At 46.2% G+C, this 27,405-nt stretch overlaps 1 protein-coding gene across 1 annotated transcript in view; it reads left to right on the top strand.

Annotated features, from left to right (window-relative positions):
- The window catches only part of TERT (telomerase reverse transcriptase), a 413,108-nt gene that overhangs the window by 303,366 nt on the left and 82,337 nt on the right, over positions 1–27,405 (top strand). The window contains exon 14 of the mRNA XM_082259713.1: positions 17,758–17,882. Coding sequence (XP_082115839.1) covers positions 17,758–17,882 — 125 coding nt within the window. The remainder of the gene's footprint in view (positions 1–17,757; positions 17,883–27,405) is intronic.

Raw genomic sequence — 27,405 nt, 5'->3', positions numbered from 1 at the left:
GGCAGCCCCTCCTGTGTGAACCGACGTAGCCCTACGTCAGTCGTGCGCCTGCTGCTAGGGGGCGAGCAAGCGACGGCGCGCTCCCACCCCCACTCGGCAGCGGGGACTCCGATGCATGGGGCCGACGGCTCCAATTGCCGCCAGCCACCCACGATTGCTCCCCGTTGAGAGAGAAGAACGGTCAGCTGTTGTAAACACATCTGACCGTTCTTTCTGGAATGATCAGAGCGCCTGTGATCCTGCTATATAGGATCACAGTGATCATTTCAAAAGCCCATCCACCATACAGTTAGAAACACTCCCCTGGGCTTACATTTAACCTCTTGAACACCCACTGTGTTAACCCCTTCCCTGCCAATGGCATTATTACAGTAATAGTGCATATTTTTAGCACTGATTACTGTAGTAATGTCACTGGTCCCCCCCAAAAGTGTCAAAAATGTCAGGGGTCCGATCTGTCCGCCGCAATGTCACAGTCCCGCTTAAAATCTCAGATCGCTGCCATTACTAGTAAAAAATAAATAAAAATAACCTAAATATTTCCCCAAGTTTGTAGACACAATAACTTTTGCGCAAACCAATCCAAATACAGTTATTGCGATTTTTCTTTTTTTTTTTTTTCTTACCAAAAATATGTAGCAAAAAACAAATTGGCCTAAAATGATAAAAAAATTTAATTTTTATTTATTTATTTTTTTGGGGAATGTTATATAGCCGAATGTGAAAAATATTGTTTTTTTTTTTTCAGAATTGTCGCTCTTTTTTTGTTTAGAACGCAAAAAATAAAAAAAACGCACAGGTGATCAAATGCATCCAAAAGAAAGCTCTATTTGTGGGAAAAAAGGACATCAATTTTATTTGGGTACAGCATCGCACAACCACACAATTTTCTGTTAAAATAACACAGTGTCGAATCGCAAAAAATGGCTTGGTCATTAAGAGGGCAAATCCTTCCAGTGCAGAACTGGCTAATATTGCCATTTGATATAAATGCTTGTTGTTATAGATGATGCCCATCATTTATATCAGGTCTGCATACGCATGAAGAACATATTCTTAATTTGGCTATTTGACGATTTTAACTTTGAGAAATGTACATAACGGGCAAAACTATCTGAATTTACTAATGTTTTTGCTGCTTCTGTAACTGATAAGATTTTCCCTCACTTTCTGCTTGGTCAGCATGACACAGTCAGTAAAATAAAAGTTTTATTTCATTTTAACACATGGAAGTTTTATCCTGTGTTATCACAAGGACAGGAAGGAGAAATTCCCCAGTCTGGATATGGACAGCAAGCAAGTTGTAATCCTTTCACAATCTTGTCAAAAACTAAAACAAATAATTTGGGTTGGCGATTAAGCATGAATAAAATTACTTTTTAAAGCTTTTTGTCTTGCTTACAAACTTTAGCCTCCAACACCTGTATACCCTTTATAGACATCTGTTTCTGGAGTGCGGTTTTAAAAATGGCACTTCAGAAAATAGCCCTCAGACAGCCTGTGCACCAAGCCGTCATCAGACATCATTCACAGACACAGTGTGTGGATTTGATCAAAGCTGTGCCATGTAATCACTGTGATGAGAACACAGTGATCACAAAATGAAAACTATACTACAGTCCCTTCCTTACAACAGAAGAAGGGGTAGGAACTAACGAATGAGAGATTATTTGTTAGTCCCAGAGCAAAAGAAACCGCAGATTTAGAGTATGAAGAGGTTTATTATGGGATCGTTTTTTTAAACCTTTCATCTCCACCTCCACCCCGCTATTTCTGATCTCCATCCTGTCTGTAATGATCTTTTTATTAACCCCTTACATCCATTATCCTGCATATCTGAACATAAACCTCTTTTTCCTCCAACTATATGTGACCAGTATGTTAATTCCTTCATCTCTTCCTCCTTTTGTCTTTGACCTATGAGGCTACTGTATCTGTTACACCATTATCAAGGTGTGTATTTTAACCAGCATGTTTCTTCATTTTTTAACTAACTGTGGCAAAATGAGGTCACCTTGGAGTGTCTGCTTTCCAAAAAGGAGTGATTTTGAGGGTCTCTGTGCTGTCCTGACAACTTTTATTTTCCATATTTTAAAGGAGAATGCTAGGGAAACTGTGTTTAACCCTCAAAATATTTGGTCTTTTTCCTTTACATTGAAAAAAAAAAAAACAATAAAAATCCAGCGGTTCCTAAATACCAAAACCCTAGTGGGTAATAAATACCACCAACTTATATGTATGCATCCAAATGTACTCAAATATACATGAAGTTTACCCAGTGTAAACACACATGAAGTCCACATTAAATGTGCTCTCAAAAGCCAAATGAATCTTCATCAGCTCAATCCAAACCTCAGTGTGCTCAAAAATCTTCGTGATCCCATCTTGTGACTTATTGCAACACCACTCCCAACAGATCAAAAACTCACCAGAACTCTCATTACTTGTAAATATAAGCATGTTGTGTTACAATGGCCTTGTGGCCTACATTATGTGGGTCGCACAAAACATCCCTTGGGAAAACAGATTTCAGAGCATGTACAGAACATCAATAGTTACAAACAACACAGTGTGTTCCTTCATTTTAGGCAAGTACATGGGCAAGACCCCTTTGGTCTTCAATTTTGGGTAGATGACAGGGTGTATCCCTCCTGGAGAGAGTCCAGTAGGGGGAGAGACATTGCAAAACATACACAACATATGTAGTGTTACAAGTGATGAGCATTCCGCTGAGTTCCTGAACTGGTTGGCTGTCTTTTGGAAGCTCAAAAGGAGCTAACCTGATAATTACCTTAGGCATGTAAACCCTGAATAAATGACATTTAGTTACTAAAGCACCAAATATAAACAAATGCCATTTTTATTCGCAAAATGCATGTCACCTTTTTTTCATCTTTTGATGCCATTAGTGCCTGTAAACTCTTCCAGCCTTTTCCTGTCTACAAGCATGCACTATCCAGCAGTTTCCTGATGGTGACAACATTGGACTATGCCTGTATAAAATGTATTAAAACAGACACTTGTAGTCTTTACTGGAAGCTCACGTGACAATGCAGGAGCGCATCAGGGAGATTTGTAGAGTGCTTCTCTATATGCTACACAGCCTTCAGCTTGTGAGATGTTGTGGTTGGTAGGTTCTTGAAATGCTAGAGTTTCAGGGCATAGCGAGTCCCTTTAGCAAGGCAGCATTCTGATCACTGCATTGCATTGTTAAAGTAACCCTTCAAGGCGTAAGACGTTGGCATGTAGAACTGTGATGAATCTTTACCATAAAAAAGTAAAACAAATATATTGGAATGCTTGTGATTTTTTACTGATTAAGAGTTTTTTCACCCTGTAACAGGAAGTGCCCAGGTCCTATTCACACGGTTCATTTGACTGACAGCTGCTGAATTGAGTAACAATGGATTCTTTCCTTATTGTATATTTATTTTACTCTGTTTCAGTATTTTAAAGTGAACCCGATCATATGAAATTCTGACAGCTGCCATTGATACTTTGTTTTTAAAGGTTCAAGCTCTCCTTGCCTTGTACTGAGATGAGGGATGTAAAGCAATGATCCCTCACATACCAAGTTTAAAATAACAAATAGGCCACTGCCCCCACCTATAATTGGCCTTCACAGCATAGAGCACATTGAAGGGCAACACATGCACAACAAAACCAAAGAAAATTCCCAGCTCAACTCGCCAGTCTGCAACTAACTGAATTATCCTGCGTAACAGTTTGTGTTAAAAACAGGGGTTTAGTTCACACACATTTGCAAATACATGCGTAAGCTGCTGAGCTACTCAAAGACACCCCATTATTATCTGCAGTCCTAACTCTTGTAAATTTATGAGAGCCTCCATAGTAGTAGCACATGCATTCTAATAGATAGCGGGCAGGTGAGCCTGGAGCAAGCCCACCCCTCTTTAACCTCCTCAATAGTGGGCACTTTCGACCCCCCCTCCTGTCCAATCCAACTTTCAGCTTTTAGTGCTCTCACACTTTGAATGAGAATTACTCATGCAACATTGTACCCAAATTAAATTTTTTATATTTCTTTTCACACAAATGGAGCTTTCTTATGGTGGCATTTAATCACCACTGGGTTTTTGTTTTTTTGAGCTACAAATGAGTCCACAAGCTATGGTACCTATCACTGAAAATTGGCCACAACTGATGTACTTGACAGCCTATCTCAATTCTTGAGGCCCTAACATGTTAAGACAGTACAAATACCCCCCAAATGACCCCTTTTTGGAAAGTAGACTGTCCAAGGTATTTAGTAAGAGGTGTGGTGAGTTTTTGGAAGTTGTACTTTTTTCCCACAATTCTTCAGAAAATGAAGAAGAAATTTTTGTTTTCGCAAATTGTCATATTCATTTCTCAACGACCTATGCATACTTACAACTACACCCCAAAACACATTATGCTACTCATCCTGAGTAGAGTTGAGCGAACACCTGGATGTCCTGGTTCAGCCGAACTTGAAAAAAAGGTCCGTACTCGTAATCAGGACTTAACCCTAACTTTACCCCAATCCCGAACCCCATTGAAGTCAATGGTGACCCGAACTTTTGAGCACTAAAATGGCTCTAAAAAAACATGGAAAGGGCTAGAGGGCTGCAAATGGCAGCAAAATCTTCTTAAGAGCATGGCAAGTGCTCTGCAAACAAATGTGGATAGTGAATAACTTGATATAACATAAAAAACATAAAAATAGAAAATAATCATCTTGATCTAGGAGGACGAGGCCCATATGGAGTAGGAGGTTGAGGTGGCGGTGTAGGTGGAAGTGGCGGTGGTGGAGGAGGAGGACGAGGTATCCAACACTGGTTTTGGTTTTTAATTTTATTTATTTTTTTAAATTGGGGTACACCCTAAAAGAGTAAGAAAGATCAAATACAACAATGGCTGGGTAAGGCCGGTATACATGTGTATTCTGCACAAGGTACAGACAAGCCCTGTGGGATCTATGCCTGGTTCATTTTAATGAACGGGAGCTTGTCCACATTGGCTCTGGACAGGCGGCTGCGCTTGTCTGTGATAACGTCCCCAGCCGTCCTAAATACCCGTTCAGATAATACACAGGGCAGGACAGCACCTCCAAGGCGTAAAGGGCAAGCTCAGGCCATGTGCCCAACTTGGAGACCCAGAAGTTGAAGGGGGCAGACCCGTCATTCAGTACGTCTAGGCGTGTGCACACATACTGCTCCACCATGTTAGTGAATGACTGCCCTAAAAGCCTTGGAAATTATACCTCTTCCTCCTCCTCCTCATCCTGTGCCACATCCTCTTCCATCAGCACCCGAAGCGTTTTTTCAAGAAGGCATAGAAGTGGGATAGTTAAGCTGAGAACGGTGTCATCGGCACTGGCCATGTTGGTGGAGTACTCGAAACAGCGCAACAAGGTGCACAGGTTTCGCATGGAGGCCCAGTTATTGGTAGTGAAGTGGTGCTGTTCCGCAGAGCGACTCACGCGTGTGTGCTGCAGCTAAAGCTCCACTATGGCCTGCTGCTGCTCGCACCGTCTGGCCAGCATGTGCAAGGTGGAGTTCCACCTTGTGGGCACGTCACATATGAGGCAGTGAGCGGGAAGGCCGAGGTTACACTGCAGCGCTGACAGGCGAGCAGCAGCAGGGTGAGAACGCCGAAAGTGCGCACAGATGGCCCGCACTTTCTGCAGCAGGGGTAATTTCTAAGAAACCTCTGCACCACCAAATTCAGCACATGCGCCAGGCAAGGTTGTGTGTCAAACCGGCTAGGCCCAGAGCTGCTCCGAGATTTTGCCCGTTATCGCCAGAGATGTATAGTAACTAAGTAGAACTACTTCACTACTGTACTTAAGTACCGAAATGCAGTATCTGTACTTTCCTAGAGTAGAATTTTTTTCTCCTACTTCCACTTTTACTTCACTACATTTTTTCAATGATTTCAATACTTCTACTCCGATATTTTTTTTTTTGTGCTGCATAGTTACTCGTTACTATTATAAAAATTACCACTGCCAGAAAAGTAGATGGCAGGTTTCATGAAGCTCAAAACATGTGTATTATCAGCGCATACGAAAATAAAAGCTACTGTATGTATAAATAAAAGCTGCATTTGAAATAATAAAAACAATATGATGTTCAAACTTTTGACTTCTTTCTTTAATAACTACATAACACAGTACTTGTACTTTTACTTTCAGTACCTGAGTAGCAATTTTTTTTCAAAACTACTGGTACTTTTACTTTCAGTACTTGAGTAGCAAAATTTTTTAAAAAACTACTTGCAATACTTAAGTACAAAAAATGTTTTTAGTACTTCTACTCAAGTCACTTTTTGATCGAGCAATTCCACTTCTACTCAAGTCACTTTTTGATTGAGCACTTGTACTGTTACTCAAGTATGGGTTTTGAGTACTTTATACAACTCTGGTTATCGCACACCACCAGGCCGGGCTTGAGGCTCACTGGCAGCAACCACTCATCGGTCTGCTGTTCAATGCCCCTCCACAACTCCTGCGCGGTGTGGGGTTTTTCCCCCAAACAGGCAAGTTTTAAAACTGCCTGCTGTCGTCTACCCCTGGCTGTGCTGAAGTTGGTGGTGAAGGTGTTACGCTGACCGGATGAGGCGGTAGAGGATGAGGAAGCTGAGTAGGAGGAGTTCGGAACAGGAGGCAAACTGAAGCACCCTGCAATCCTCGGTGGTGGAGGGACATGTGCCAAACTGCTATCTGCCTCAGGCCCAGCCACCACTGCATTTACCCAGTGTGCTGTTAGGGAGATATAATGTCCCTGACCGTGCTTACTGGTCCACGTATCCGTAGTTAGGTGGACCTTGCCACAGATGGCGTTGCGCAGTGCACACCTGATTTTGTCACCCACTTGGTTGTGCAGGGAAGGGATGGCTTGCCTGGAAAAGTAGTGGCGGCTGGGTACTGTGGGATTGCCACCGCCATAAGGCTTTTAAAACTCTGCGTCTCCACCAGACGGAATGGCAGCATTTCAAAGGCCAGGAATTTTGAAATGCTGGCATTCAGGGCCAGGGATTGCGGGTGGGTAGGGGGTACTTCCTCTTCCGCTCCAGTGTTTGGGAGATAGAAAGCTGAATGCTTCCACGGGACATTGTGGAGATGGTTGTTGGTGACCCAGGTGGTGGTGTTGCTGGCAGATCCTCTGTTTGCAGGGTGGCGGGTACCACTATCACTACAGAGGTGGATGAAGAGGCCGAGACTGCAGCAGAAGAGGAAGCAGGAGGAGCCAGAAACCTTTCTTGGTTTTTGAGGTGTCTACTCCCCTGCAGCTCGTGCTTTGCACTTAGATGCCTGGTCATGCAGGTTGTGCTCAGGTTGAGAAGGTTAATGCCTCGCTTCAGGCTCTGATTGCACAGCGTGCAAACCACTTGTGTCCTGTCATAATCACATTGTCTGAGGAACTGCCACACTAGGGAACTCCTTTGAGCTGGCTTTGGTGTGCTCGGTCCCTTGCTGCGTTGGACAGTAGCAGGCGTAGTGTCTAGGGTACGGCCGCTCCGCTTTTGCACCCTGCTCCCTCTTCTGCTGTGCTGGTGGCTCTGTGCGACCACCGCCTCTTCCTCCAAACCACTCAGGTCACCTGTATGACGTTCATTCCATGTGGGGTCGAGGACCTCATTGTCCTCCACATCATCTTCCACCCAGTCTTCACCCCTGCCCTCCTTGTGGGTCTTCATGATTCGGAATTCCGCAGCAGTTGGCACCTGTGTTTCGTCATCATCAGAGTCGTGCTGTGATGTACTCATGTACTCATCTTGAGACATAAGTGGTTGGGCATCGGTGCACTCAATCTCTTCCACTTCTGGGGCAGGGCTAGGTGGATGGCCCTGGGAAACCATGCTAACAGAGTCATCAAAAAGAAGAAGAGACTGCATGACTTGGGGCTCAGACTGCTTGGCTGATTTGCAAGGGGGCGAGGTGAAAGATTGATGGACATCGGCTGCAGGTGCCAACTCTGACATTTCAGCAGTAGACTGGGTGGGAGACAATGTGAAGGAACTGGAGGCACTGTCAACAACCCAATCTACTGTCGCCTGTACTTGTTCTGGCCTCAACATTTGTAGAGGCGCATTAGGCCCTGCCAAATACTGCTGCAGGTTCTGTCGCCTACTTACACCTGAGGAAGATGTTTCACTTGTGCGTGTCGCTGGCACAGATCGACCATGTCCTCTCCTTGCAACAGGAGCTCCACCAGCAGCACCACGACCCAGGCCACGTCCCTTATTTGACCTTCTCCTCCTATTTCTCTAATTTAGGATCTTCCCCTAAATGGGTTTTTATTGAAAAGCGGAATAGAACAACAGTATTCAATGGGTGTATCTCACATTAAAATATTAGACTAGGCCGCAATTACATTTTTTTTCCCCTAAATGGGTTTTTATTGAAAAGCGGAATAAACCAAAGGTATCCAACAGGTGTATCTCACAGTAACATATGCAGACTAGGCCACAATTTAATTTTTTTCCCCTAGATGGGTTTTTATTGAAAAGCAGAATACGACAACAGTATCCAATGGGTGTATCTCACAGTAACATATGCAGACTAGGCTGTAATTTAATTTTTTTTCCCCCTAAATGGGCTTTTATTGAAAAGCGGAATAGAACAACAGTATCCAACGGGTGTATCTCACAGTAACGTATGAATGAAAAATTTTTATTTCTCTTACGTCCTCTGACAGTCGCCGCCACTTCATATTCGTCACTATGGGGTTAATGACCTTTGCTCCGTAGGAGTAGCTAGGCAACAAAATATGTCAATATTAAAGCTTTTAACATATCCCACCCCCAGGGGGTGGTCCCCTCAGTCAATAATCTCCTACTTCCTGTATCCATACCTCAGTTTCAATGTCTAGCTTGTCAGGAGTAGCTGGATGTCTCTATGCTGGGGCATTTTGTCTCAGCCTTTCTCTTTTTTGATTTTATTTGAGTTTTTTTCTCTCTTTACTTAGCTGTTACTTTTGTCAGCGTTAGTTAGGTCTTCTGATGAAGAGGATCGTGCGGGCTGGGTCTCGGGCTGATTCCCCTGCTCGCAGGTTGTGGGTCAGTGGCTTCCCAGCCTGCCATCTAGCGTTCAGTCAGGTACTTTTCCTGGCACTCTGAACGACCCATCCCTCTTCGATGCAGGGATGCTATGGTGAGGTGGCTACCTCACTGGACGCCATGCGGTTTCGCACCGCAATTCTCCTGCGTCCTGACTGCGACTCTCCCTGTCCCATGTACAGTGGCTTGTTCGCTTGTGGGGGTTCCCCACGCCATTTAGAAGGTAAGTGTATCTGTGTGGGGAACTGTCTGTCTGGGGGGTGTCAGTCTGGGACTGTGAAACCCTGCCTCTGTTCACACTGTTTGGTCTCCCTGTTTGCTTGGCTGCATTCTGTGGGCTGCAAGGAGGGGGGCTATGCTGCACTGTTCTGTGTCAGATTATGTGCTGTGTTTTACTGTGTGACAGGCTGTGTGCTGCGGGGCATGATTGTATCGTGTTATGCACATTTGCGGCGGTCCGCCATTATTTTACTTTACTGCATGTGTTTTTGGCGGTTTCACTGTGTGTGGAGGAGCGGCGATTCGGCGCCAAACGCCGCCATTTTGGCGGCGCTCGCTCCGGCCGCATGTTAGCACTGCAGGCGGCCATTTTTTTGTAGCCTTCCATAGGCTTTAATAGAGCGCCCTACGTGACATCATCCTCTTCCCTGGGCGCACCGATCGAGGCAGCAGCAGCAGCGGTCTCTCCAGGTTTTTACCTCTCTATCCCTGTATCCTTGCCTGAGTTGTACTTTTTCCCTGTGGGGGGTCGGCTTGTGCTGGTGTGTGTGTGCGGTGGGCTGCGCTCGCCGCGCTTTTTAAAGGGGCAGTTAACCCTTTATTCTTCCACATACTTGGGGGCATGGATTCTCAGGAAAGCAAATTCCCTGCCACCTTGGTGGGAGGCCAAGGGACTGCTGTGTCCCCCCCAGGGGGTGATTTGGCTACGGTTGTGGCTAACCTTGCTGCTCAGGTGCAAATGCTTGTTGCTGCTCAATCCACTAAAAGGCCCAGAGTTTCAATTTCCTCTGATTCAAAGGGTGAGGGTGATGGGGCTGTCATGGCTGGGGTCTCCTTATCAGGTCCCGTTCCTCCCTGGATCTTGTGGGGTCTGAAGGGGAGGCAGAGTTTGAAGGGGTTGATAATTCTCCCCCTGGCTCGTCTGAAGAGCTTGCACTCATGGATGAATTGGTTGCTTCTATCAAACAGACACTGCGCTTACAGGATGAACCATGTCCTCCTGCTGCCCTGGCCGCTTATGGGACGCAGAAAAGGCGCAAGACATCGCAGGTTTTTCCCTGCACTGATGATTTTCAGCGCGCTGTTAAGGAACAATGGCGCAATATACGCAAGCCTTTTGCGGTGCCGAGTAGGTTCAAGCTGCGTTATCCTTTCACGCCCACTACTGATGAGCGTTGGTGTGTGCCACCTCCGGTGGATCACGCGATAGCGGTTTTGAATAAGTCCACTGCGGTTCCTGCAGAGGATACCCCGGTGTTTCGAGATGTCACGGACAGGAGACTGGAGTCTCTTGCTCGTCATACTTATTCTATTACTGGCTCTATGCTAAAAGCTCTTTTTGCTTCACTTATGGCAGCCCAGGCTGTCGCGAATTGGACGCAGGTGCTTAGACGCGTCCTGGTGGCTGATTCTGCCCCACCGGCGACGTTGGCCATGGTGGATCAAATCCATCAGGGTGTCATGTATTTGTGTGATGCGGACTTGGATATAGTACCGGTGGCTGCACGTGTGCACAGTGTGGCGGTGTTGTCTCGCCGCCTGGTTTGGTTGAAGTGTTGGTCTGTGGACCAATCTTCGCGCAAGACCTTATCCAATCTGCCCTATGATGGATCTCGCCTTTTTGGCGAGTCCTTGGATACACTGATAAAGGGGATAACGGGTGGTAAGAGCACGCTCTTGCCCCAATCCCACAAGGCTAAGGGCGCTCAAGGTAAGAAGCATGCCTCTTTTCGGCCCTCTCAGGGGTCCTTTCGTGCCTTTCGGTCGCACTATAAGGGCAAGCCATTCAAAGGTCAAGGCTCCCAAGAGAAGCCGTGGACAGGTAAGCAGAAGTCCAGCCAGTCCGGATCCGCTGCCCATAACAATGCGGCCTGAAGGGGCGCCCTCACCCAGTTCTGGGGTGGGGGGACGCTTGCTCGGTTTTCTTCAACCTTGGCTGGCCCGTGTTCGGGACAGGTGGGTTCAGGAAATCGTTCGGTCTGGCTACAAGATTGAGTTTCTCTCTCGGCCGGAGAGCAGATTTTTTCCCTCAAATCTTCAACTGTCTCCGGAGCGTTTGCAGGATCTGCACCTGGCGGTGCGGGACCTGCGTGCTCAGGGAGTGGTGGTTTGGTGCCTTATCGGGACAGATTTCGGGGGTTCTATTCCAATCTGTTCACTGTGCCCAGAAAGGAGGGCAAGGTACGTCCAATTCTGGACTTGAAAGCTCTGAACCGCTTTTGTGCGGGTTCGCAAGTTCCGCATGGAATCCCTGCGGTCGGTGGTGGCTGCCCTGGTTCCGGGGGAGTTCATGGCCTCCATCGACTTGAAGGATGCGTACCTTCACATCCCGATTTTCGAGGGTCACCAGAGGTACCTTCGATTCGCCATTGCGGAGTATCACTACCAATTCGTGGCGTTACCTTTTGGTCTCGCTTCGGCTCCACGGGTATTCACCAAGGTGCTTGCACCGGTTCTGGCTTTGTTGAGAGCCCAAGGCATCTCTGTCCTGGGGTATCTGGACGACATTCTGGTTCGGTCTGCGACCAGCCAGGTTCTGGTGAAGGACCTGTCCGTCACGACGCAGACTCTTCAGGAGTTTGGTTGGACGATAAATTTTCCAAAATCGACGCTCTGTCCGTCGGTTCGTCTTCCCTACCTGGGAATGATCCTGGACTCGGTCCAGGCGAAGGTCTTCCTACCGGACGACAAACTCAGGACTCTTCAGGAGGACGTCAGGTCCCTCCGGGACGTTCCGTGCTCGTCCCTCCGGACGTGCATGCGGAGCCTGGGATTGATGGTCTCGGCCTTCGAGGCGCTTCCCTTCGCCCAGTTTCACACGCGGGGTCTCCAAGCGGAGATCCTGTCCAGGTGGGACGGGCGACCGCAATCTCTGGAACTCCAGATTTCATTGAGTCATCGCACCAGAAGGGATCTTCTGTGGTGGCTCCAGTCCCCGACGGTGTCGGGGGGCAAGTCTTTTCGTCCTCTCTCATGGACGGTGATCACCACGGATGCCAGCCTGTCGGGCTGGGGTGGTGTTCTGGGCGTTCTGTCCGCCCAGGGAACTTGGTCGGAGGAGGAATCCTCCCTCCCGATCAACATTCTGGAATTGCGAGCGATAAATCTCTGCCTTCAACGTTGGACGGACAGGCTGCGGGGCCGTCCGGTTCGGGTGCAGACGGACAATGCCACAGCGGTGGCCTACATCAAACCCCAAGGGGGCACCAGGAGTGCCCGAGCGGCTCGGGAGGTGGCCGACATTCTGTCTTGGGCCGAGACGCACGTCCGGGCAATAACAGCGGTTCACATTCCGGGGGTGGAGAACTGGCAGGCGGATTTTCTGAGTGGCCAGACCCTGGACCAGGGGGAATGGTCCCTTCACCCGGATGTCTTCCAGATGTTGTGCGCGAAGTGGGGTCTTCTGGAGGTGGACCTGTTCGCATCGTCTCAACAACAAGGTGGGAAGGTTCGTGGCAAGGACGCGCGATCCTCGGGCAGACGCGTCAGACGCGTTGGTAGCTCCGTGGCATCAGTACCGACTGATGTACGCATTTCCACCGATTCAACTGCTGTCCAGGTTCCTTCGCAGGTTAAGCTCGGAACCGCACGCGGTGATTCTTGTGGCACCGGACTGGCCTCGCCGGTCCTGGTACGCGGACCTCGTAAATCTGGCGATCGACGCGCCGTGGCGTCTGCCTCTTCGAGAGGATCTCCTGTCTTAAGGACCGATATTGCATCCTGCTTTACAGTCGCTGGCTTTGACGGCCTGGCTGTTGAAACCAAGGTCCTGAAGGATAGGGGCCTCTCCCCTGAGGTCATTCACACCTTGATCAACGCGAGGAAGTCTTCCTCTGGGAAGGTCTATTACCGTACTTGGAAGGCCTATTTTGCCTGGTGTGAGTCCAGGGGGTATTCACCTCGCACGTACTCGTGTCTAGGGTGTTGTCCTTCCTTCAAACGGGTGTTGACCAGCGTTTGGCGCTGGCTACGATCAAGGGTCAGGTATCTGCATTGGCCGTTCTTTTTCAACGTCCTGTGGCGTCTAACTCCTTGGTTAGCACTTTTGTTCAAGGGGTGCGACATCTGGTCCCTCCTAGGAGGGAACCTCTGCCTCCTTGGGACTTGAATCTTGTTCTGTCCGTGTTACAACATGCTCCTTTTGAACAGATCAGGAGGATCTCGTTGGCTATGTTGTCCAAAAAGGTCGCCTTTTTGGTGGCGATCACTTCGGCTCGCAGGGTGTCGGAGCTGGCAGCTTTGTCCTGCAGGTCTCCGTATCTGGTCGTTCACTTGGATAAGGTGGTCTTGCGACCTAATCCTTCTTTTCTTCCGAAGAGGATTTCGGAATTTCACCTCAATGAGGACATTGTCTTGCCTTCGCTCTGCGCGAAGCCCAAACATCCGAAGGAGGTGGATTTACATTCCCTGGATGTTGTTCGGGCGATCAGGGTTTACCTGAAATCGACTGAATCTTTTCGCAAGTCAGATTCCTTATTTGTTCTTCCAGAGGGTCCTCGGAAGGGCATGGCGGCGTCGGCTTCTACCATCGCCAAATGGATCAGACAGACCATTGAACAGGCATATGCTTTGAAGGGAAAAGTTCCTCCTATGCCTGTGAAGGCGCACTCTACCAGATCTCTGAGTACGTCTTGGGCCTGTCACCATCGGGCTTCTGTGGCCCAGGTGTGTAAGGCGGCGACTTAGTCGTCCATTCACACCTTCTCAAAGTTCTACAAGGTGGATCTTCAGGCATCGGCAGATGCTTCCTTTGGCCGCAAGGTTCTTAGTGCGGCAGTTCTTTAGGGTCCCTTGTTTTGTGCCCTTGGCTGTTTGGGATATATTTTTATCCCTAGGTTATTTGCTTTTTTCCTGGGTTGTTGCTCCTGTTGAGCAAGTTTTTTTCATGCTACCCAGCTGGTTTCCTTCCTTTGGTAAGGTTCCTTTCTCTGATGTGGAGACGGCGTTGCCTTAGGCGCGGCTGCGTTTCCCACCCCTCATGTTTGCACTGCTTCGGGACGTCCCCATAGTTACGAATATGAAGTGGCGGCGACTGTCGGAGGACGTAAGAGAAAACTGAATTTTTGTAAAATCTTACCTGTAAAATTCCTTTCTCTGAGTCCTCCGACAGTCGCTGCCCCCGCCCCTCTTTTGGGGTTTGGTTGTATACTCTACTGCTATTCCACTGAAACTGAGGTATGGATACAGGAAGTAGGAGGTTATTGACTGAGGGGACCACCCCCTGGGGGTGGGATATGTTAAAAGCTTTAATATTGACATATTCTGTTGCCTAGCTACTCCTACGGAGCAAAGGTCATTAACCCCATAGTGATGAATAGGAAGTGGCGGCGACTGTCGGAGGACTCAGAGAAAGGAATTTTACAGGTAAGATTTTACAAAAATTCCGTTTTTTTCCTTTAATTGGTGCTTTTTGAATAGCAGATTAGAACTGCATTGTCTAAACGCTGTATGACAGTGTCACAGTAACGTATGAATGAAAAATAATTGTCCCCTTAAATCAGTGCTTTTTGAATAGCAGATTAGAACTGCAGTGTCTAAACGCTGTATGACCGTGTCACAGTAAAGTATGAATGAAAAACTGAAAAATAATTGTCCCCTTAAATCGGTGCTTGTTGAATAGCAGATTAGAACTGCAGTGTCTAAACACTGTAAGTCACAGTAAAATTTGAAGGAAAAACTTTTTTTTTTTTTTTAATCCAGATTAAGCAGACACATATGCACTGAGCTTGCATTACATGGCCGCCGCACGCCGCCCACCTAACAGACTGATAAAAGTTTTTTTTTTTTTCCCTCCTCCTCACTGGGCTCAGGTCAGGGCAAAAAGATCGTGCACTGCACCCCCACACAATAAAATCAATGTAGATCGCTGTCTGATTAAAGGAGATTCTTCCTATTCTTTCCCTGAAAGCAATCTCCACCCTGCTCCTACAATAATCTCCTATCTCTCCCTCAGCAGCAGCAGGAACCTCTCCCTACAGTATTTAGAGCAGAGTGACGTGCGGCGCTATGTGACTTCAGCTTATATAGAGGCTGGGTCACATGCTGCACTGGCCAATCACAGCCATTCCATTAGTAGGCATGACTGTGATGGCTTCTAAGGGCACACTAGTTAAACGCTTGTTGATTGGCCGCCCTGCAGCTTTTGAAAACGCGCCATTAAAACCACGCCAAAACAACCGAACAACGGACTGTATCCCGAACATACAGTGAAATGTTCGGGTCCAGGTTCCGAACACCCAAAAGTCTGGTACGATCCCGAACAATACAGTCCGGGTTCGCTCAACCCTAATCCTGAGGATGGCGATACCACGTGTGAGACTTTTTCACAGCCTGGTCACATGGAGAAGCGCAACATCCAAGGAGTACTTCAGGCATTATCCATTTTAAGACCAGACCTTATTTAGACACTGAGTTTACAAGTATAACTGTATGTTTGCTAGAAAATTACTTTGAATCCACAAACATTATATATTTTTGTAGCAGAGGCCCTATTCTAGAGGATAAAATAGTGGGTTTTGTAAATTTTTATGTCAGTATTTATGCAGCAGTTTTTCTATTGCAATTTTACACACTAACCCATAAATACATTTTAATGAATTTCAATGCACACAGAAAATATAATACCCAAATTTGCGCCAGGTAAATAGATACCAAACCTATCATGCTTTAAAATTGAACACACTTGTGAAATGACACCAAACTTCAGTATTTAAAAATCTCCATAGGCGATGCTTTATAAGCCTTTTTTGTTTACCAGTTTAGAGTTGCACAGGAGGTCTGGTGCAAGAGTCATTGCTCTCGCCCTGACGTTACGTCACATGTGGTGTGATTGCTTTTTACGTATGTGTATGAGAACAACGTTTGCCTTTGCATGGGGGGACGGGGGTGCTTTAAATGTTTTTTTTTTTTTTTTTTTATTGGTGGGACACTGGTACACTAACAGATGTTTGTGTGCACCTGAACATTATGACAGATGTTGATGTCACAATGGAACACTATTTCACATGTTTTGTGCACTGGTACATATGTTTATGGGGACACTGTGACAGATGGTTTGTGCACTGTTACAGATGATGGGGAACTGTGACAGATGTTTTTGTGCACTGGTACAGATGTTTGAGGACACTGACAGATGTTCATTGGGACAGGGACAGTGGTGCTTGGTGTACTTTGTGTAGGGATCTGTGACAGCTCTGTGTGTAAAATCATCTCCTACAGAGCTGTCACAGAAGCTCCAGTTCTGTTTACATTGTGATGGCTGTGATTGGACACAGCCATCACATGATCAAGAGGGCCAATCACAGCCCCCATAACCCAAACCCATCTTGGCTGTTTCCTGTGATCACAGCCATCGCAGGATTGTGCCACTGCACGGCCTCCCTTTCTGAGGGACATACAGGTACAGGTACATCCACTGTGAAGCTCCCACCTGGCCGTTTATGCACATTGCCCGGGTGGGAAGCGGCACAGGGTCACACTGCACACCCAGCACATAGCACAATGGCCGCAAAGGTGTCAAGTGTGTCCACTCACCAATATTCAAACATAAACCCCTGGTTTTATCGCAAACTGTTACAGGATAATTCGGTTGGTTGCAGACTGGCTGGCGAGTTTAGCTGGGAATATTCTTTAGATTTGTTTTGCATGCTTTGCCCTTCAGTGTGCTCCTTGCTGTGAAGGCCAGTTAAAATTGGTGGCAGTGGCCAGTTGTCCGTTATTGATGTTATATTGGTACTTCTACTATGGAGGCTCTCATAAATTTACAAGAGTTAGGACTGCAGATAATAATGGGGTGCCTTGGAGCAGCTCTGCAGCTTACGAATGTATTTGTAAATGTGTGCGAACTAAACCCCTGATTTGGTTCAGACTGGTTGTTTGCAGACTGGCTGGCGAGTTGAGCTGAGAATCTTCTTTGATTTTGTTTTGTATCAGTCCAAAATATCTTAGCAGTGACTGCTCCCCTAATTGTATTTAGGCCACTTTACTTCAAATTGATTTTTTTTATAGTTTAAATTAACTTTCCTATATTCACATTATGTCCAGCTCTGTTCTGCTGCTAATGTCCAGTACATAAAATGTGTTGTAAAGACTATGCTTTTAAAAATAGTGAATTTAAATTAAAAAAACGAAACTAAAAGCAATTGTTCATACACTCCGTTGTTATTATTATTATTATAAAAGTTATTTTATGTAGTTATTGTACACAAAATAAATACATTGAACAGCACAATTATCTAGGTGATTGTTTGTAATGTGAATGAGCTTTGTTTTTGTATTTTTTTTTTTTTTTTATCTATCCAGTGTGTACTGTTTTTCTTTGCACTTTGGCAGCAGCCGTTGCATTTCTTGTATTGTTTTCTTTAAAGTTTAATTTTGAACATTATCTAGTTTGCAATATTTTATGTATTGTTACTAACTTAGGATATCCCCAAGGTGCTATTGGTAGAATTCTTCTTTCATATTAATAATTTAACCTGTTTTTACCTACTCTAGGTTCCATGCATGTGTTTTACAGCTTCCATTTAATCAAAGAGTGAAAAATAATCCAGCTTTTTTTCTTACTGTGATTTCTGAAATGGCTCCATGTTTATATGTCATTTTTAAAGCCAAGAACAAAGGTACATTACAGCAAATTGAATAATGTTGTGATTATTATAATTAAATTAGTTTATACATACAGTATATTAACCACTTTACCACTAGAGCATTTTGCTGTCTTACGTCTGGGCCACTTTTTGCGATTCAGCGCTGTGCGACTTTAACTGACAATTGCGCGGTCATGCAATGAAATTTACGTCCTTTTTTCCCCACAAACAGAGCTTTCTTTTGGTGGTATTTGATCACCTGTGCGATTTTTACTTTTTGCGCTATAGACAAAAAAAGAGCGTTTATTTTGAAAAAATAACAATATTTTTAACATTTTTATATATGAAATTCCCCCCAAAAAAGATGTAAAAAACAATTTTTTTTTAAATTTTTGGCCAATTTGTTTTCTGCTACCCATGTTTGGTAAAAAAAATCGCAATAAGCGTATTTTGATTGGTTTGCGCAAAAGTTATTGCGTTTACTAACTATGGGAAAGATTTCTGTCATTTTTGGGGTTTTTTTTTTAACGCGTAATGGCGGCGATCTGCGATTTTTTTTTTTTGCGGGACTGCGACATTGCGGAGGACAGATCGGACCCTTGACTGACATTTTTGACACTTTTGGGGGTACCAGTGACATTACTGCAGTAATCAGTGCTATATATATGCACTGTTACTGTAAAAATGACACTGGCAGGGAAGGGGTTAATTTTATTGGAGAGGGAGGGGTTAATGTATGCCTGGTGCTTACTAACGTGTGGGGGGGGAGGTGACTGTGTGACACAGGGACAGATCGGATGTCCAGCTATGCTGAACACTCCGATCTGTCACTCCCTGTCACTTAGGAGATCCGCCCGCTCTGTTTACACAGGCGGGCGGATCTCCAAACTGGATTCCCCGACGATCGGGGCAGAGCAGCGGCGATCGCCGCTGCTCCTCCCCTGGCCCGACTCCCGCTGTGAATGAAAACAGCGGGAGCGCGCCTCCGGCGGCGCGTGAGCGCCGCCTACAGGGGAGGGGTCTGGCGACGTAGGTCTACGTCGCCAGACGATAACGAGCCACTTTGCCGCAGTAGTACTCCGGTACACAGTGGTAAAGTGGTTAATAAATGGGCGAACACAAAATTCCTTCCTCATTAATAAGGAGCAGTATCTTTTGCCAAACATCATTCAAATATAAAATTATTGGTGTGTATGTAAGGGTTTGTTTTCTTCGAGCTAATGAGCATTTAGAAGAGCAAATCCATGGGGCTGCAAGATTTTTAGCTAAAATTCGAGTTTGGAGTAGCAACAAATAGAAGTGTCAAAGGGTGAAAACAATTCAAGAAGAATGAGTAAACCAGACATTTGTCTGATAGGAAAAAGTAGAGAGCTAGTTTGCTAATCTTGAGTTAATGTGTTATTCAATCATTTTTTTTTTTTTTTTGAAAGGGAAGAAGCAAGACAGGGCAGAGGGGTTCCAACAGGGTATTGGTATTGTAGCCATTTGACAAGGAAGGGGAAATGCCAGTAGAAAGGGATAGCTTAAATGGAAAGGAAAAGGGGGGAATAAAGTAACATTTCAGTTCTTTAACTTTTAACTATTGTATGGCAAATTTAAAATCCAGTTCAAAATTTAAATAGAGGTTCTCTCAGTTCTTATCAGAAGCCATCAACTGTCCCGTTGGCATCTGAGGTGATCGTAATCAAAAAATGTAATGTTAGCACAGATAGTTCATGGGGTGTGACATCATAGAGCATTAGTTCTAGCGCCATTGACCCCTGCAAAGCTTTAAAGAGCGCCTGTTTTGTAAACCTGGGGAGGATTGGGAAGTGTAAGATCCCCAACCCCAATTTTCAGGTCCCAAAGACTCGAACAGCTAGAAATGCTGAATAATAATACCATCTGCTACATACAACTGCCATCCAGAGCAGAATTCACCTCGATTGCAGCTGATATCAGGGGAGCCCTACAAGAGGTAGAAATCTACAAGGCCTTGCCTGAAAGGTGAAAGATTTGGCAACTGGAATAAAAAGGATGAGTGCCCTCCGCTGAATACAGCATACTGACACAATGCTAGAAATGCACAGCCATATCAAAGACCTTGACAATCAAGGTAGGTGCTTACCTTCAGAATTAGAGAAGAGTAAACCCAACCTGACCATACACAGACGGGGCTGAGACACATCTTCGATGACCTTTTAGAGGGGCCTGCAAAGTCTCCCAGCGACTTAGTCTGTGCAGATTGGTCCCTCCAGCCCCCAAGCCTACAAGAAGGTAATCTGAGAGACCTTATTTAATGCCTGAAAAGCTTTTCTCCCAATGAGGAGATACTCCATCAAGCCAGAGCACATGATTCAGTTATGTTTGAAGGCCACATGACCCAGTTCTCCCAGAATCTGTGCTAAATGACATTGCAAAACAGAATGGCCCTCTGCTGATGCTTAGGCAGTGCATACAAAATAGATTTAGGTTTCTTTTTTTCCTATTGGCTACAAAACTTGTCCATGTGTTCAATCTGAGGACCCCTGCTGACTTACAAGACTTTTGAGCTCAATTTGACATACCATTCATCTTATGCTGGAGTGGTACAGAGATCTACACCCAACGTGGTGTCTTTTAGGGCTTCCCCCTAAGGAGAAGCAATGCTGCTTGAACACCGTAGCGAGAGGAGTCTCCATTAATACCTTCTTCAAGAGTCCTCCCAACACTCAATCTTCCTCTGAGACCCACAAAAGATCTTTTTTCTTTCTCTTCAGAGAGTAATCCCAATCAACCTTAATACCCAGAGCTTAACTCTGTATTCTTCTGGCTGAGAATATTTATAACACCTTGCCTTTAGGTAGTAGGGTTGTTACTGATACCCTCCGAACTTACCACAAAGCCCATTTTCATGCACACTCCACACAACCACCTAGGCTCCCACAATGGTGACAAACACCATTTCCTTTTAAAAGGTGGCCGTTCCTAAATGTTCCTTAACTCCCCAAACTTTGCAGATCTCCTTGTTCTAGTTCCCATCATTCGGGCTAACCCACTACCTCCCTTCATAAATGTGCTCAACTTCACTGGGTATCTAGAAAGTAATACTTTAAGAGCCCAAACCACCCATACATCTGTCTCTTCACAGTACCATTGAAGAATGTAGGTTCTGAATGAATGCTGCCCCCATGAGATGGATACATTTACCATTAAACCTTCCTCAATTCTCTTGCACCCCAGAGTGAGACCAGCCATTTAGGAAATTTTACCCCTTAAAGGGGAATTCCAGTCATTATTGAAAATGTTCCCATGATTAGTATGTTAAATATGTTTAACTTTGATATTATTAATTTTCAGGTTTGCTGATTGTGTAGCTTAGAAAGTCTGCTCTGAGCTAATCAGCTACTCTAATCAGCTACTGGAATGCTCACTGCACTGTATACACCAGCTCATGAGACACATACTGCACTGTATACACCAAAACATGACACACACACTGCAATGTGTACACCAACACATGACACACACTGCAAGGAGGAATCCAGTGCATTATACTGCAACCTTTGTGTTGCACACTACAAAGCGGAATCTTTGGGAGTTCTCTGCTTGTCATACGTTGCACTCACACTACAATGTTTGATCATGGGGAGTTCTCTGCTTGTCATGCTTTGCATTAACACTACAAAGTTGAATCATGTGTTGTTCTCTGCTTGTAATGTGTTGCACTCACACTGCCATGTTGGATCATGGGGAGTTCTCTGCTTGTCATGCGTTTCACTCACACTTCCATGTTGGATCATAGGGAGTTCTCTGCTTGTCATGTGTTGCACTCACGCTACATTGTTGGATCATGTAAAGCTTTCTGCTTGTCATGCGTTGCAATAAACTACAATGTTGGATTATGTGGAGTTCTCTGCTTGCCATGCATTGTAATAACACTATGTTGGATCATGTGGAGTTCCCTGCTTGTTATGCGTTACATTCACACTATAAGACAGAATCATGTGGCGTTAATGTATAGTGATCATTGTGGACTGTGAGCTGAGACCCCAGAGCATTTTCAGCTACACTGACAGTTCCCCCTGTGTCTAGCTCTCTTTTCTTATGGTAGTCTTGATTCTAAGCCCTGCACAGCTATACTGTATATGTGCACCTCCCAGCCCCCTGTGTGAAAGGGTCTTTTTTTTTTTTTTTTTATTTCTTCATTTTCTCATGAATTAGGATGTACAATGCATCCTTACTGATGAGAGAGCACTGGACAGGAACATATGATCAGCTCCTCCCATTTTGTATATGCCAACTGGCTTCACAGGAATAGTGTCCCTCCCTGGAAGTGATGTCACTAGCTTTGAGTAACCACACCCACTTGCTGCTATTAGACTCAGAAGGAACAGGGATTGAAGTCATGTGACAGGCATTGGATACTACAAAATAAAGGTAGAAAACTGTTCTTTTTTCATTTTAAAACCTAAAGCTGAACTCCGCTTCGATTAATGATTGCAGCTCTTCTTGGTGGGAGACCACGCCGCACTGACTCACTCAGTTGAGGGTCTGAAAGTGAGTGATATTGGGGGCGTTTTGGGAGAGTTTGCTTCCCGATGGACATTGCCCGCCTTGGCGGAAAGGTGGCTGTGAGCCCTTTTGAGGGACTAGGACTGCTACATCTGGGTACGGCCTCGGGATCATTTCCGTATGTACTTGTGAGGGTAGATAAAAGGAGCTCCCAGTATCCAAAAATTGAGCTGAATAAGTAAATGTTTTATTGGAAGTACCAAAGCATGATATAACCAACGCGTTTCGGGGGGAACAGAGACTCCCCCCTTCTTCAGGGAAATCAAAGATAAAAATGAAGAAGTACAGGAATATATAGGTTTATACAGTTTCTCATAAAAGTGAGTACACCCCTCACATTTTTCGTAAATATTTTTATTATATTTTTTCATGTTACAACACTGAAGAAATTACACTTTTCTACAATGTAAAGTAGTGAGTGTACAGCTTGTATAATAGTGTACATTTGCTGTCCCCTCAAAATAACTCAACACACAGCCATTAATATCTAAACCACTGGCAACTAAAGTGAGTACACCCCTAAGTCAAAATGTCCAAATTAGGCCCAAACTATCAATATTTTGTGTGGAAACCATTATTTCCCAGCAATGCCTTAACTATCTTGCGCATGGAGTTCACCAGAGCATCACAGGTGGCCACTAGAGTCCTCTTCCAGTCCTCCATGACAACATCACAGAGCTGGTGAATGTAGAGCCCTTGCGCACCTCCACCTTCCGTTTGAGGATGCCCCACAGATGCTTAATAGAGTTTAGGTCTGGAGACATGCTTGGCCCGTCCATCACCTTTACCCTCAGCTTCTTAAGCAAGGCAGTGGTCAACTTGGAGGTGTGTTTGAGGTTGTTATCATGTTGGAATACTGCCTGCGGGCCCAGTCTCCAAAGGGAGGGGGTCATGCTCTGCTTCAGTATGTCACAGTACATCTTGGCATTCATGGTTTCCTCAATGAACTGTTGCTCCCCAGTGCCGGCAGCACTCATGCAGCCCCAGACCATGACACTCCCACCACCATGCTTGACTGTAGGCAGAAACACACTTTTCTTTGTACCCCTCACCTGGTTGCCGCCACACACGCTTTACACCATCTGAACCAAATAAGTTTATTCTGGTCTCCTCAGACCACAGGACATGGTTCTTTTAATCCATGTCCTTAGTATGCTTGTCTTCAGCAAGCTGTTTGCAGGCTGTTGTGCAACCATCTTTAGAAGAGGCTTCATTCTGGGATGACAGCCATATAGACCAATTTGTTGCAGTGTGCGGTGTATGGTCTGAGCACTGAGAGGCTGACCCCCCACCCCTTCAACCTCTGCAGCAAAGCTAGCAGCACTCATACGTCTATTTCCCAAAGACAATCTGTGAATATGACACTGAGCACATGCACTCAACTCCTTTGGACGACCATGGCGAGGCCTGTTCTGAGTGGAACCCGTCCGGTAAACCACTGTATGGTCTTGGCCACCGTGCTGCAGCTCATTTTCAGGGTCTTGGCAATCTTCTTATAGCCAAAGCCATCTTTATGTAGAGCAACAATTCCTTTTTTTCAGATCCTTAGAGAGTTCTTTGCCATGAAGTGCCATATTGAACTTCCAATGACCAGTATGAGAGAGTGAGAGCGATGACACCTAATTTAACACACCTGCTCCCCATTCACACCAGAGACCTTGTAATACTAATGAGTCACATGACATTGGGGAGGAAAAATGGCTAATGTGGCCCAATTTGGACCCAGAGGGAAAGAGAGTTAGGATATTGAAATAGATACAAGGAGCTTCCTTTGAAATAGTGATGTGGTCTAAAATACAAATCCAAAGATACTTGTAGAAGATATTTAAAAGTGATGTCTTGTAACAGAGAGCGTCACTGACCTGCTGCTGTGTGATGTGATGAGTAGGGATGTACACAAACTGTCGGTGACCCTAGAATCTGTGGAAGAGGAGGAGATCTGAAGATCAGTATTGAAAAAAAAAATGGATAGGGGAGGGATTGGCGGGGGGGGGGGGGGGCGATGTGGCAGGGGGCTGATGGGATGTACTGGGCGGGATTCCTGGTCCTGTTTCTAAGGTGGTGAGAGATGGATGGGAAAGGGATGTATAGGAGACTGGAGGGTGTATAGGACATAGGCATGAGATTATGGGGGATGAGCTGAGGTGACAGGCGGTAGGTGGTTTAAACACTGAGCGGTCCATAAGCCAGTCGGCTAGGTGGATATATGCTCATGTGGGAGAAGAGAGGCTTGATGAAAGAGATGTGCCTGAGATCTGCAAAGTAGAGACGTAATGACAGCTTGAGGCTGGGGGGAAGGAGCGGGATGGCTGGAGTGAAAAGGGAGGAAAGCCTGAGTCTGGGGTGACAGCTGTCAGCAAGTAGGAGGAGTGGGGGGGCTTGAGAGGGAGATGGGAGGAAATGGGGATAGGTGGTGACAGCGGGCGGATGATGATCCCTGGTGGAGAAAGGGTGGAGGCGGGGATCGGTGGTGACAGCTGGTGGAGAAGGATCTGCCGGCTCAGGTAGCGATGGTGGATGTGCAAGCTGGGGCCAGGGATCAGTGGACAGGGGGAGAGTGATGGGGAAGGGTGGTTGATGCTAGGTAGAATTCGAGAGGACAGAGATACTGACCTAGAGGGTGGTTGCATACTTCGGCAGTGGCAGCATAGAAAGAGGCAGTTGGCGCCACTGGGATTTAAATTTGACTGGTGGGCGTGGTTTCCATTTTAAAGGTCTGGGAGTGGGCTCGGTTCACAGAGTAGTGATAGGTCAGTACCTTATCCTGTGGGGTCTTTTTAGGTGGATCCCTGATGTGGCCTTGTATCTGGGTCCTGACCGCATGGCAGCGTTCGGGCAAAACCATCTTAGGTGTGGGCATCAGCTCCCTGGGCTTCCTATACAGTTGTATTAGCACCATTTTGTTGTAGCCTGGAGCTACACAGGCAGTTCGGCCTCTTGTGGATTGATGTCACTTCCTGTGATATCACTTCCTGTGCTCAGTTCTCCATGCTGCAGACGTTGCTGGTTCCTCTGTGAAGTGCTACAGTACTGGGGGTTGTTTCTGAGCATTCCCTGTGCACTCTGCTACCTGCCACTGTTTAAAGAGTAACTCAGAGTACAGCGTGATCGGGCAGTGCGGACCGCAATCGCAAATTTAAAGGGGCAGTGCACAACGAGTCCCATGCGGTAAATTCTCCATCAGACCCCCTTAGTGCAACTGCTCATACGTCTGGCTCGCAGTCCATAGTGTTTCTGCAGCATTGGAAAGTCTGGCATCAAAGGTTGATCTTGTTATGAAACAAGTTGCAAGCCAAAAACAGCCTCTGTCTTCTGACTTAGAGACTGATGTGGTCGCCACGGATAACCCCCTCCCTGAGGGATCCCTGTCCTCTCAATCGGATGGCGAAGAGGACCTGTCCTCAGCCGCAGCGCGGGAACGCACTATGGTGGAAGAACTGATTTGTTCAGTGAGGGAAACTACAATTTACAAGGAACGCGGGTAGTTTTAGGCTCCCGCAAAACCCAGAAATTGGGTCAGGTGTTTCCTTGTCCCGAGGAATTTCACAATATTGCGAATGAACAAAGGCGGCGCATTAGGCACGTGCTGGTGGTGCCAAAGTGCTTTAAACGCCGTTATCCCTTTGCTTATTCTTGAACCGCTGGACGGTGCCACCTAGGGTGGACCACCCTGTTTCTAGGTTTCACAAATCTACTGTGGTACCCATGGTAGATTCCCCGGCCTTCAAGGACCCGGTAGACAGATGGGTGGAATCCCTTTTCCGCCACCTCCATGTTTTGGCAGGTTCAGTATTAAAGACTATCTTTGTGTCTGTTCTGGTTTCACAGGCGGTAACGGAATGGGTTAAAGTGCCTAGGGGTAACTTGAACACTGAGAAAGTTCCCCCGACCTTGATTGAACTCACGGACCAGATGGCCCATGCCCTGGTGTTTCTGTGTGATGCGTCCTTTTACATGGCCCCTCTGGTTGCCAGAGTGTCAGCGGTAGGGATTGCCATACACCGCATGGTGTGGCTTAAGAGCTGGTCGACTGACCAGGCTTCTAAGAAGGCCTTAACAGATATCAGAGATATCAGATAACAGATATACAGAGGTTTTGGCCCCAGTGTTTTCATTGCTGTGCAAAAGAGGGATTGCGATCCTAGAATATCTGGACAATCTCCTGTTGAGAGCAAACTCTCATCCAGCCTTGTTGGGCGATCTGTCAATCACGGTTCAGACCCTTCAAGAGTTCGGGTGGACCATCAACTTCCAAAAATCTGCACTGACCCCGTCGGTGCGACTGGATTACCTGGGATTAAGTCTTTCTTCCCGGGGACAAATTTCAGAAGTTGCAGGGAGAGATTAGTTTGCTGCTGGAAAGCGATCTCTCCACTCTACGGACATGCATGAGAGCCCTGGGTCTGATGGTGTCGACCTTTGAGGCGGTCCCATTCGCTCAGTTTCATTCCAGGCCTCTGCAAAAGGAGATCCTTGTCAAGTGGAACAAGGATCCAAAGAATGATAAGTTTGAGCCGACTCATGAGGTCAACACTCTATTGATGGCTTCAGTCGCCTGCCCTCAGGGCAACTCCTTTCTACCGCTGCTGTGGACGGTGGTTAATACGGATACCAGGCTATCGGGCTGGGGTGGAGTGCTGGACAACCTCTGTGCCCAGGGAGTCTGGTCGACAGAGGAGTCTTCTTTACTGATCAATGTTCTGGTACTCGCGGTCTCCTGGTTCAGATCCAATTGGACAATGCCACGGCTGTGGTTTGCATCAATCATCAAGGGGGCAAAAAGACTAACCTGGCGTGCCCAGGAGATGGCCGAGATTCTGACGTGGGCGAAGTATAGGTTACGGCTCTCTCCACAGTTCACATTCCGGGAGTGGAGAATTGGCAGGCGGATTACCTGAGTCGTCAGGTTCTGGATCACGGGGAATGTTCCCTTCATCCAGAGTTATTTAATCTCCTGTGTGTCCGTTGGGGGACCCCGGAGGGCGACCTGTTTGCGTCTTAGCTAAACAAAAAGGTGCAAAGG

This window comes from Pelophylax lessonae (assembly GCF_965119305.1).
Source record: "Pelophylax lessonae genome assembly, chromosome: 5".
NCBI lineage: Eukaryota > Metazoa > Chordata > Amphibia > Anura > Ranidae > Pelophylax > Pelophylax lessonae.
Note: the sequence above shows the minus strand (reverse complement) of the source record. Positions and strands in the feature narration are given on the sequence as shown.